At 41.8% G+C, this 13512-nt stretch overlaps 1 protein-coding gene across 6 annotated transcripts in view; it reads left to right on the top strand.

Annotated features, from left to right (window-relative positions):
* LOC114858442 (vitamin D3 receptor A) overlaps positions 1–13512 on the top strand; it is a 41275-nt gene that overhangs the window by 6362 nt on the left and 21401 nt on the right. Inside the window, exon 1 of one of the 6 annotated variants that reach the window (XM_029155698.3) lies at positions 130–285. The exons of 3 other annotated variants lie outside the window; for them this stretch is intronic. In XM_029155698.3, the coding sequence (XP_029011531.1) occupies positions 267–285 (19 nt within the window). In that variant the 5' untranslated portion in view covers positions 130–266. Of the gene's footprint in view, positions 1–129; positions 286–727; positions 1845–2404; positions 10872–13512 lie in introns of those variants that run through there. 2 more of the 6 variants (XM_055510177.1, XM_041071479.2) reach the window with 2 other exon arrangements.

A 13512-nucleotide genomic window follows, 5' to 3' on the forward strand; every position in this document is an offset into this window, starting at 1 on the left:
GCACCCTGCTGTGTGCATGTTCATACTGTTGCTCTCACTTCCTCTCGCTGCTGCTCTTTGACACTGGTACGTTCTGTTCTTTCTGAGCCGCTTTCATTTTCAGTCTCTCTCCTCACTCACTCACTCACACACACACACACACACACACACACACACACACTCTCTCTCGTTCGTAGGTAGTCCCTGCAAAAAAAAAAAAAACACCGGCCTTGGTTAAATAGTTACGTTTATGTCGTGTTCAAGTGTGTTGAGCACAGCAGGACTTGATGCCGCGATACAGCACAGGTAAAGACGACACTTTGACTCTTTTTACAATTGTTTTTTTTTACAACTGTGAGTATTCTGCTTGATTTATTCAGTTTATTTGATTGAGACTCCATTAAAATTCAATTAATTTTAAAAAAGTGCAAGTTGTCCTGGCGTTTGGCTTATACCCAGTTGGAGCTGCAGCGGGCTTGCAGTAACAACATTGCCAAAAATTCCTGCTGCAGATTGGGGAAGAGTCATATTTTTTCTTTTAGTGGTTTCGTCATAAGGAAACGTAAAAAAAAGTTATCTTCCTTCCTATAAATGACAAAAGTCATTTATAAATGATAAATATCAAATATTTAAAGTGTCATTGAAATTCATCTCATGTCCAAAATGTAAGCTTAGCTTTGATATTATTATTATTATTATTATTATTATTATTATTATTATTATTATTATTATTATTATTATTATTATTATTATTATGTTTTTCCAGGGTTCTTGTTTTTATATTTTGTTTTTTATGATCAGAATTTTTAACATTTATTTACATACTGTACAAATCTTACTTTGTTTTTAACCTTCTTCTCGCCTGTTATCCTTTAGCCTTGATCCAAGTTGGTCTTAAATGAAATGGGGGTAGTAGTAAATCCTTAATAGATCTTTAAACAGGCTTATTCCTCTTTACAGGCTCTCGCTGCCTCGTTTGCCTCTTAACATCCTCCAACGACAGATTCATAAGCTTCTTATTCTCTCCTACTCTTTCTCAGACTCTCTCCACGTTCGTCTTCTCACATGCTGCATTTTTTTCATATTTTTTTCTGTTTAGCTCGACTTCTTTTTTTCTTCCTCTCCCCTCCCACAGTGGGCTGTATTATGTAGCGTTTAAGACTTTATTTGCTTTTGGCAGGAGCTGGAGTCTGCTCTGGTCAGATTGTTTTAGCATTGCACTGATCACTACTTGTAGTTTTCGCAGCAGAAGAAAAATCCCTTCTCAAACATATGCCTGTTGTTTGATTCCTTTCCTCGCTGATTGAAATAAATGACTGTAAGAGAGAATAAATAAGTCTTGTTAGCGCATTATTACGTGGAACATAATTATGTTGTGTGGATATTAGCAATAGTACTGAAATCAGTGATATACAATAATAGTATGCTAACATGATGTATTTATATTTCAGTGTCTTCAGGTTATCCAAGGCATGATAAAAAAATATAATACTTTTAAAGTCAAAATAAAAATTCTACAATAAAATTAAATAGCCCCTTTTTTGATTATTCTGCTTGCAGTTTTGAAGCAACGTTAGACTTTTTTTGTTCCAGTTTGTGCATTTGCTGAGCATGATCCATAAAAACAAGCTCTCCTATGAACTGTGTGTGTGTGTGTGTGTCTTGTGACTAAACAGAAAGGAAAGAAACTGTCATCATTGCGTATTACTTATTACTTTCAGCTTCAGCTGAGCAGTTTTACATCTGCTGATTGACTCTTGACACAAGGGAAAATGAACAGCAGTTTACCCCAGGCATCTGGAATGAGCTACATCTCGCTGACACATTGTGGAGAAGAACGTCATCTATCTGTACCAGCAGCCCAGGTATAACCACAGACCCCAACAGAGACAACCCGCAGGTTTCTGAAGTGAATCAACAGTTACCGTTTGGCAAGAAATCTGGTTTCGCTTCAGTTGGAAAGGGAATAGGATATTTGGTAGTGATTTTAACATGGTGCTATCTCCCATTTTGTTTTTGCATCCGGTCAGATCGCCTCCGCTTGCCTCTTTGGCTGCTGGCAGGAGTTTTGACACCGGTCGTTTCGACTTATTCTCTGCCTTTCCAATATTAGATTGGAGGAGCGCAGATGGCGTATTTATAAAGCTGGCTCTCTCATAGCTCACTTCTACTCATCTGCTGTCTGACGTTTTGTTTATTTGGTTCATTGTGGCTATTTAGTCAGCTTTAGATGGATCGATGAGTAAATGTGCAGTCTGTGTGTGTGTGTGTGTGTGTGTGTGTGTGTGTGTGTGTGTGTGTGTGTGTGTGTGTGTGTGTGTGTGTGTGTGTGTGTGTGTGTGTGTGTGTGTGTGTGTGTGTGTGTGTGTGTGTGTGTGTGTGTGTGTGTGTGTGTGTGTGTGTGTGTGTGTGTGTGTGCAGCCAGTACTGTGTATATACGTCTGGATGTTGCATACTTGGGTGTGTGTGTGTGTGTGTGTGTGTACACGTGTGATTCATAGTGGATACACTATATGTGTATGCTGACACAGCTGTTCCACACTAACCACACTGTTCCTCCACACTATCTACAGTTTCATTCTCTGGGCTCTACTCCAGCAGCTCCTGACCCTTTTCCCCTATCACTGTTTTGCTGTGTCTTTACTTTCTGTCCGTCCTCCCACATTGTTCTGCAGTTTCACACTGTGAACGTGTTTTGTACGTTCGCGCATGGCAAATATTGAGTGCTTTGGGTCAGTTTGTGATGCTGGAAGGTTCCTTTTATTGGGATCTCTGCTCACCGCCTGGGCCACTTAACCACTTTAGACCTGTTTACCAAGTCATTGTCGAAGCACGCTGGCAGTAATAAGCCGGCCTTTTTCCACAAAGTGAGCATGACGGGGTTTTTCTTAAAGAGATTACTGAACATGTGTAGAATCATTAGACACAACTCTCACCTGGTTCTCCCACAGCAGCGTTTTGGATGTTGTTGTCCTCTCGTCCCTCATTTCTGTCACTGATGTAATCCACTTGAAGGAACATTCAGTACTTGTAACAAACTTGAAAATCCAGTATTAGTTGGCTTACTTATCAATACTAGCTGTGATATGTTATTATAGCAAGTGTAATCCATTAGGAAATTTTGGCATTAAATTTGTGGGAGGGGAACTTCAGCCGTTTAGACGTTTCTTTGCCCTAGTGAAGTCTGTGCGGTTGTTTTAGTTCCTTTTACGCATGATTCTCCTTGAATGCGATGTGCGCAAAGTAGTCTTCTAGCAGGAGGTAGTTTAATAAGTTTTATAATTTACTATTATACCTAGTTTTTTTTCTGTTCATCTAAATCCTGGAGTTGAAGGCCAAGAAATTGTGTAAAGAATTTATTTCCTTTTAATACTTAGTTTTGAAGCTATGCTGAACACAAGTGTGATAAGGAATAAAATAAATTCTAAAGGTCTACACAATCCGTCATGTTTTTTTTTTGTGAATGAGTAACTTTCAATGCAGGTTTGAAGGAGATGAAATGCTTCGTTCCAGCTGTCTGCTCTAGCTGTTCTGCTCCTAGCTCCATTTGCATTTAGCGTATGCAGTGACTGAGCTTTAAGCTTAAGCACTATTTGAAGCTGTTGTGATTCCTACCATGTGGGCAGCGAAGAACCCCCAGCCTTTTAATGCTCCACTGTCTGTGTAGCAGAACATTAATTATTAATATTAAACGTGTACCCTGAACCGGCTCGCTGACTGGTCAGACTGGGTCGCCCGACCTCGGTCCCGTCAGGCAGGTCATGTTGATTCCTATTTGACAGATAGATCTGGACCAACATTTGCACCAGGCATCATAATGTTCAACCCAGTTTTGTCAGTGCTGTGTCCATTTTCTCATCAAATGTTAGTCTTGTAAGCAAACCCGCTGATACTTTGTCGGAGTAAGGTAGAGGCTTTGAGAGGCCCCTCAGCTGGCTGCGAACCAGGAGCAGCAGGGAGGTGATGTATTTTAATTTACCTTAGCCAGAAAAAGAAATTGTGTGCAAAGGAAGGAAATGGCGCTTGTGACAAACTCAGTCAGAAGTAGCTCGGCTGACTGGACTGCATACCAATGATGAATGAAGGAGGCATCTTTTATTCCTTCTTAAAATATACATTTTTGCATCTTTTGGAAATACTTGCATAACTGGTGTTGGCCACGTTGATTTTAATGGATCGCCATTTGGCGCAATCACAATTACATATTGTTAATGTTACAGTAATAGTGCGATAATATGGTTTTGTGATATTGAATATTTTGTGTGTGGGCAGGAAACGGGCTGTGTTTACAGGTACATTGTAATGAATCATTTAATTTGTGCATTTGAGTTGTTTACGTCTTCCTCCCGACAGCTGTCGTGCTGCTTAACATTACTGATGTGTTTAATGTGGTGCTGTCATTACACGCAATCCACAAAATGACTAATTCAATCAGATACGCTAGAGCACGTCTTTAGCTTTACTCTTGAAGGAAACCACAAGGTCAGACATGATGTTCAGTATTTTCTAAACACAAAGGTAAATATTTACATCAGTTTCGTGTCAAAATGGAGCTTGTCTGTTTAAGGCATAACTACTGTTGCTTAGGTTTCAAAGGAACATTATGCAGAATCTAAAGACGAAAAGACTAGAGACTTCTTTTAAATGAGAACTTGAATTAGGCCAGATGTGTGTATGGTAATATTAATAAGTCATGAAAGCTTTCATATGCAGGTTTAGTCCAGTCTGTGTGCAATGTGCGCAGGATTAGTTAAAAACGGGCCCAGTCGTTGGAAAATGAACTAAATATTTATTATTATATTCTGAGACTGCTCGGCCTGTGTGCATTTCCTTCCTGTCCAGACCCCTGCTGTCTGCTCTGAATGGATTCAACACAAGTTACATAATACTGACAGTCCATTAATAACTTTATTTATGTTTTCCACATTTTTTCTCACAAGTTACTTTTGCATGACATATAAATGTCAGTTATAATATTATATTTAATATTAATATCCAATGAGTCCATCTGCTTTGTATTTCCTTTAAAAGCCCTATAATCGCAATCTCAGGAGGTCTTTTCAAGAACCAAAACAAAGTTTTGCCCCGATACCATGTGATTCTTGCCTCTCGTAGTCTCTCAGACACATGACAGCTGGCGATGAACATCGTTTGCCATCTGTCTTCACCTACAGAGCCAAAGGGTTCCAGCAAGTGTGACTTTGAAGCATCATTCCAGAGTTTTTCCTGAATACTTACCTCCTTCTGATTATTTTTGCAAGTGATACACCTTCAGGATACGATACAGATTTCTCAACCAACTGAGGGAATACATCCGCACAGTAGTGTCAGAAGCTGTGTTGTGGTTGTCTGATGGGTTCCAGCGAACGAGAGCTTGTGCATGTTCCCGTGAGTGTGCGTGTAAACACAGGCCCTGAAACCTAGTTTATCTGGGGGTGGTTAACAAAGCAACAACCAAGCCCACACAAAGTCTAAACCGAGGTAATGAATGAGACGTTCTCCCTCCCTCCACTTTCTCCGTCTGCCCTCCATATGGCGCCGCATGTAGCTTAGAGCCGAACGCTTGCACACGTATGTGATTTCGAGCGGGAATCGACTCGTTCAAGCACCTTTTTCAGTAGAAGACGAATGAAGCAGCTAAATGTTTGCGCACGCACTCCGTTCTGCCTCATTCCCCTTAATTACAGTGGTTCTGGTCAATGCCGTGTTGACACTGTCACTCACAACCATATTCTGCTTTTGCATGTGGTCGTTTAAACACCACGTTGAAAAGCATCCATCATGTTTGACACGCATGTACTTTGCGGCCTCACCAGATACTCGATTCACATACTTCTGATCATGTTTTTTGTTGGTGAGACGCTTGTGTGACTTTTAGGGTGTGTCATTATCTGTAATGTCCCTTTTTTTTCTTTTTTCCATTTTCTTATTTGCTTCTTGCTCCTACTTCCAGTGCAGTCAAAGAACAGAGCAGTAGCAGATGGAGCAGCTTCACTGATGATTCATAAAGAAAGGATTGACTCCATTTTAATCTAAAGACATTTTAAATCCACCCGGACTTCAAACACAGGAAATCATGAACTCTGCAGCTTAAAAAATAGGCAATGACGTCACTTTATGAGATGTTAAATTGCAGGACTCAACCCCTGAGGTCTCTGTTGTGGGATGGGAGTTACAGGGATGCACTCTTGACATAAACACCCAACCCAAGCAAGTTTCCTTTGTAGCCGGAGATGGAGGGAGAGTAAGATAGAGCCATCTCTTTATGTCTCCATCTGCAGAAAGCTTGTTACTTGGGCAACAAGCACGGGTCCTGTCCAGGCAAAGCAGGAGGTTATTAGGACGACTGAAGCTGTTGTTTTGTTGCTGACCTCTCTACAGGGAGCACTTTCTGCTCGCTGTGTACACGACAGACACACAATCATACCTAGTTAAGTCCTGCCTGCGGGAACTCCTTTTAATCCAACTGCTGTATTGAGATAAACAAGCCCCTTTTAAACTCCATGTGCACATTTTTCAGTCGGTTCGCTCTCCTTTTGTCCAGGTCGCTCTGAGAAATAGACCTAATTGCATTTCTGGAACGAGCTCAACTGTGATCTTTCAATAGAAGCTACTGTAATATAAAACTGACTGTAGCGTTCTGCATCCATTTATGTTTCCCAGTGCTTTTTTTTTTGTTGTTGCTTTTGCTCTTTAGCCTTTTTAAAATGTTGAAGGCAACTGCTGCACATTGACTTGCCCTCACCATTGCGAAGCTGATCTGCTTTCAGTTCTGGTGATCGACTAATGACATATATTCTGTTAAATCCTTCTGAAGCTAAAAAACATCCTGGGCTCCCACGAGAGAGAAACATGTATTTCATCTTTAAATCTTCCCTATCGTCGTTCATTATTGATGTCACATCAGCTGATGGAGCAAATGAAACAGATTGGGCCTCGGCAGACAACCTTGGCAACTAGTGTGGGCGCTATTGACAACCTGCCCCCGTGAGTAATGCACAGATAAGCTCATCTTTTCCCCTCCTGTCTATTTACCTAATAACCTTAAAAATTGCAGTAGTTTACTTTGTAGTGTGTTTGTGTGTGTTTCTGGTGCGTTGTGTCAGGCTGACCCATCAGTTCTCGGAACAGCAACCACGCGTGTTGTGTGTAGTCTGCCGGGTGTATCTTCTCATACGCTTCGCTTCGTGTTTATGTGTACAGCGTGTGCCCAAGCTGGTAACTAGAAAAGACGAAGGGAAAGAACGAGAGACGGAGGGATGGGCAGAGAGATGACTCATCCTCTGTCAGACGCTGTTGTTTTCCACTAAGCCCTGTTATTTTCAGTCATAAATGGATGCCAGGTAGTGGGTGGAAAATCCTTTTTTTTTTTTTTAATGGGGCAGACTGTGGTTGAAACATTTGGATGAACTTGTCCCTGTATAACTCTTTTCTCCATTTTTATAAAAATCTTTAATTCTAAAAATTGCCCTAAGCTTAATGAAGTCAAAAAGATCACCAAATACCTGGAAAGAGTAAAGATGAGTAAAGGCGAGTATTCTCTTGTGATGAGGTCAGTTTTCCATCCGTGTGTTTCATCCGCTGCAGTAGTAAAACTCTGGCCGGCAGCCGGGGCTGAAGACGCTGCTGACGTGTTTAGGTCATGATCGCACATTGTTGGTTACAGCGAGAGCACGTTTCGTAACCTCGGCGTCCATGAAGCTCATTCACGGTTTCTCACAAGCAGAACTAAATTCCGACGTGGTGCAACATGTCTACTGCTCCTGGAGCTGCTGGTTCCTAGCCTTGAACTACTCCCCGTGACGCGTTGATGCGGTAAATAAAGCCGCGTTCAATTTAAAATATGCCTGGAATGAAATTGGATAACAGGAGTGAGTGGAAGCTTATGTTGGTGTTTGGGCTCTTTTCATGAGGCTATTTGCAGTCACTTAAGCTGCCTGTAAGAGTTTGTCTTTTTTATCGCGGCGGCTAATCTCTGGCTCGCTGCACTGTAACCACAACTCCTCTAAGATTATGCGCCAGTCAGTCGCAGCCAAAGTTCAGATCGTAAGCATCTATTGTTTCCCTAAATATAGAGACGGAACAATCTGTGGAAAAGTGGCATCAATGGATAAATACAGCAATTTAATAGGTTATTTAAAAGGTGTTCTTGGCCCCAAATTATTATTGACCTTTGGCTTTTTCAAGGGTCTTTTTTTTACTTCATGTTAATTTAAAAATGTGTAAAAAAGGTTTTTAAAAGCCTGGGTATGCCCTTATGTTTGAAAGGTCAAAGGTCATTCTTTCATGGCTGACGCCACCACTTTTCTTTGTCTTTGTTATTCTAGACTTAAAACAGGACTTGTTGACTCTCGGTGCTTAAAGATTTTTGTGTTTGCAAATCGACGCCAGTCTGCATTGGATTAGAGCCATTGCACAACGGGACAGGTGCCACCTCAGAGCTCTTGCACACAGCAGGGATATGTGTATGTACATGTCATTATGGTCAGTTCACAGCATCATTGTTCATGTTTTATGGTCTTCCTCATGCATTAATGTACTGTACAGGGTCCTTTATTGCTGTATGAGATGTTATCAGTGGTCATAAAACTGTTTGGTCTCCAGTTGTAGCTAATTCTGGGGTTTTGATCTGAAATTTGAGAGACTGGCCGGATGTGTTACTAAATCAGGCCCATCCTTTACTGAGGCCCTTCTGCCTCGCTAGGTGCCGGGTCCTGCTCCTTCAGAGCTCCTGCCTTTTGAACAGCTCATCAAGTCACACGAGAGCGACTGTTTTCAAGCACAGGCTCGCGATCCTTTCCTTCAGTTTATTATATTCTAACCTCTGCATGTCCTACTTTATTTTGGACTTTTGTGAAGCTGGTGAAAAACCTGCTGCTAACTGACTTTAAGAAATTCCTTTCAGGTTTTAAGCATGAACCTGGAGCGTGATGGTGGACTGGAGGTCGGCTGTATTGATTTACACCTGCATACTTGGCAGTCTAGACACCCTGGGAGGGGTCCCCCCCATCACAATGCAGCAGTGGAAGATAAACGGGCCTCGTGTTGCCTTTGTAAATACCACCTGATGAACTGAGTCGCTGGCCTCCGCACACTGTGCATCACTGTGTCCAAACTGGAACGAGAAGAACCAAACGTGAAAGAACATCGGTGTGTCAGAGAGCATGCTGATTCTCACACTCGATATTGATGCATTAGTGGTGTGTGGGCATGTTTACCAATTATGTTCATCTGTTGCTCCTCGTTTTGCTGTTGCCTCCAATTAGCACATGGAAATAATACACCACTGAATTCACCTTCTGTCTTTAGAGAAGATAAGCGGAGCTGCACATTAATTGTTGGACGCTTTTGTGGGCTTTTGAGTGGGAGTTTGCAAATAGCAGAGCCAACGAGTCAAAGCACAAAATATTCCTGCGCATCTGTTTGGCACTTGAAACTCTGGCAACTCCAACGTGACTGACCGTTACACATCATGCTTAGTTTCGTTTAGAAGTGTTTCTCTCAGATTTACAACAGTTTCAAGTTTTTGTTTTATTTTAATATAAGAGCCAGACCAAGTTAATTCAAAGCGCCTATCCCAGCGTATTAGTATAAAATTTAAAAACCTCAGTTGATGGAGCCGTTCCATAACCAGTTAAATTCTTTAAAGCTCTCTTTCAATGCTTTAATCAGCAAATAAGGTTGAATTTTACATCATGTTATATTGGAGATGGAATATTTATGACTCTGTATTTTGAAAAACTGTCTAAATTAAGCCCCTTGAGAAGAACTTGGACTTTATATTGTGATCTATGTGTTTTCTGCTGTCGCACTCAAAGGCTATCACAGTTGACAGCACTATCAGCTCTGTACATAAATTAGTCTTTCTACACATGTTTTCACTTTGCTTTGTTTCTCCAACTTGACGGGGAAGCTGTTGTTGATGATGAGCTTTGCTTTGAATTTGTCAAATTACGCCTCACATGGAACCAAACTGAGAATGAGAATGATTCGGGTGTGGATGGAAACGACAAACGCCACAGAACACGGTTCTGCACAGACGTGACGCACAGCTGCTTCCTTCCTTAACAAAGTCTCCGGTTGCGTTTCTGGATGAACTGCTGGACTGTTGACAGTTTTCTGGAGATGCCTGAGCGCATGTGGTGGAAGTCGCATTCAGTGGTTTCCCGCCTTGCTCTTGATGTACGGTTCTTCTGAATACCATTTTACTGTCAATGTATTGGTATCTAACACATTTAACTAAATTAAAATTAAATATGACTTCATATTCATATTCAAACTCCCTAATTATGTATTATATTCATCATTTGTTGGTTTCATTTAATTCTCTCCTTACTTCTTGTCTAGACTTAGAGCTGTATACACTTGTAATCTTAATATTTAACTCATCTCGTCCACATCCGTCCACATCTGTCCTCCTTCCTCTTGTTCCTTAAGACACTGACTGCTGGGCTTTATTTGTGGAGTTTGCCCTCATGCCGTTGACTCTAATTGCCATGTTAACGATTAACCTTCAGGTTTCACCTTCTGTTAGTTTTTTTTTTCTGCACTCCTTCTCGCTAATAACATACCTACAGTACAGGCGGTTTGGTGTTTTTGCTGCGTCAAATACAGAAAGTTCTGGTAGAGAGGGAAGAGGAATAAAAGGAAGTCAATAGTGTAGTGGGAGGAAATCGTTGAGGTGTAAAGGAAGAGGCTCAGCGTGGGATTGTGGGTCTTTATCAATGAATATCTGGCTTTTAGACTTAAAACAGAGGAAGGGAGGCAGAGGAAGTGCGTGAAGTAGGATTTATACTGCTAAACCCAGGAGGATTTTATCTGGAGGCGCATAGACCAAGCGTTACTGTGGCTGCTGGAAGGGGAAAATGGACAAAGCCTGGTCACAGTAAAAGGTCAGTGGTGCTCGTTGGTGTTGGGTTTATTCTTTTCTTTTATCTGGGGCTTTATTTTTCTGCTGTTTGCACAGGTCTGTTTATTATTCTACGATTCCAACAGCATTTTCATCACATCAAAATGAAAAACAAAAAACAAAAAACATAATTGTTGAATGAAACTGACCTATAGTATCTCTTGATAAATGAATTGTTTGTCTGTTACTGGTGAGTACTGTGTGTGAGTAATGACTGATACGCCATTAAAGTCCGTTAATGCGCTCCAAACTCCACATTCTGTTGTTGTTGTTGTTGCACTGCATTTAAATCAGCAGGCACTTTTGTTTGTTTTGTGATAATCAACAGAACCAGATGAGATTGAAACCACACGATTCGAACCATTCTGTGCAGACTTGTGTATGATCATTAAACAGGCAGCAAACGCTTCCTTTATTTTGGTAGTATTTACTTTTTTTAGTAGTGTCCTTTCAGACAAATTTAATCTGTAGACTTGCTATCAAGTCCCCTGGAAACATTTTTATGGGCAGGCAGCTGCATATTTAAGACGCCAAGAACTATCGGTGCTTTGGCCAGTGGACTTTTGGCCGCATGTCCAGAAGTGACCGCGAACGCCCAACCAGCAACGGCTAGGTCATACCCCAGGATAACAGTTAATATTTTTATTTAGGATTTGATAGTTAGGCCAGACGAGGATGCAGTGTTGACGTTCCTATGCAGCAATAGTAGTGGTGTAATACAGTGGGTAGTGGCCCCAATCAAAGTATGATGTCATACTTCTGGATGCTGCTTCTCTGCTCTGACATGTTCTTCCCCTGTTGGATCAAGGCCTTTGCCTTTCATTGGCCTGACATGGAGGCTCGATCTGCTCCTCAGAGCAGCTGATCGTTTAAATGTTGCTTAGAAAATATTTAACCTGGAATGTAACTTTTGAAACAGCCTGTGTGTGTTCGTGGGTCACTCTTCACCGTACACACATGTTTTAACAGGTTTTAAATGAAACTGTGCCTCTAGTGCTCCTGCCATACACCTGATCGCTGTGTACAATCATCAATTCAATTACAGCCTGGTTGTATTTATCTGTTGTACTTGAGTGAAAGGCAGTCATCTTTAAAACAGGACGTCATCACAACGTCTAAAATGGAAACCGTGGTCTCCAAAACATCTTCCGAACCTGTGGCAGGTTCTGTAACGGCCCCTTCAGCTGGTTTTTAGTATGGAGCTGCTGTCTGCAGTCTGGTCTGATGCGTATTGAAACACAAAGTGAGTGATATGTCCTGTGGTGTAAAAGTGCTGACCCTCTGTCGACTCCTAGGGGGGAAAAAAAATAGAGAGTCCCGATGCGGTAACAAACTATAGCGTCAGATCTCACCAAGCCATCACAAATAAGCTACCAGCAGCGGCACCACACAGATCACATGGCGCCCCCGGGGCCCATAAAGGCTCTCTGCCTGCACAGCCATTACACACAGCTGTAAACTATGAAGACAATTTCCCCAGTATTGCATTAGAAAGATTATAAGTTGTGTGTAATAGGACACTGTGGCTTTGGGCTTGTTTATTTCCTGTATCCTCACTTGTCCTTCTTATTTTCCTGTAGCTATATTTATCAAACTATGTTCCTTTCTGCACTTTGTGCCTTTTCTTTTTCCACCAGCCTCCTTCTCGCCCGTCTCCTTTTCCTTTTGTTCCTCTACCCCTTCAGTCCCCCTATTTTTACTTTACTCCTTTCATTCCTCAGTTCCCACTGTTGTGTTTTTTTCTCCTCATTCTTCATTCCTTTCTTTACAAGCTTCCCTCTGTCTTTCCCCATCTTCCCCTTGCTCCTCCCTCCCCCGTACTCTTGTCAGCCTGCCAACAGACGGACGGCCCGTACGTTTTCATCCTCTGCCTAGAAAACAAGGTCTAAAGTTCAAAGCCGCGCTTGTGGATTGGCAGTGGGAGAGGGAACACAGGAGGGAACCGGGCTTGGGTTAAAACCTGTTTGAGTATCACATTAAATAGATGGAATGTTAATCTAATCAGACCCTGTACTGCCATTCTTAGTCCACATCTTTATGAATTGCATACACACAATAGCTTTTAATTGCACACAGTTTGTAGATGGAACAGAATAAAGTGACACCTGTTGCTTATATTCAAGGCACTGGGAGAGTATTGTGATGTAAACAAAGTAAAATTAAAATATTAGTGTGTTAATGCCATAAATAAAACACACACACACTATTTTTATTTGTGCTTTTCTTTTGATGAGTGAGGAAAATACATGTTGACTAATCACATTCATGTGTCCATGCCCTGTCCGTGTGTGTGGGTGAATTTCTCCACTGTACTAATGGTTTTCACAGCTGGACCATTCCGTGTTAAAGTCTGCGTGTTTTTGTCCACCTCTTCCTGTGCGAGAGACGGAAAGTGAGCCAGGCTGACCATGTGTATGTGCGCTCGGCTTCCTCCGCCCCCTGTTATTACAGTCCCAGTCTGAAGCAGCCACCCACTGGTTGGTGCAGGCGCTGGCACACCGCGCAAACAATTAGCATCTTCAGCGCTTCTGCTGCTGGCGAGTGTGCGTGCGTGTGAACCAGATCAAATCTTGCTCGAGTTGTGTGTGTGCGTGTGTGTGTGGCGGGGGGGTGTGTGGGGGTGT

The sequence above is a fragment of the Betta splendens genome, chromosome 7 (genome assembly GCF_900634795.4).
Source record: "Betta splendens chromosome 7, fBetSpl5.4, whole genome shotgun sequence".
In the NCBI taxonomy this organism is placed as follows: Eukaryota; Metazoa; Chordata; class Actinopteri; order Anabantiformes; family Osphronemidae; genus Betta; species Betta splendens.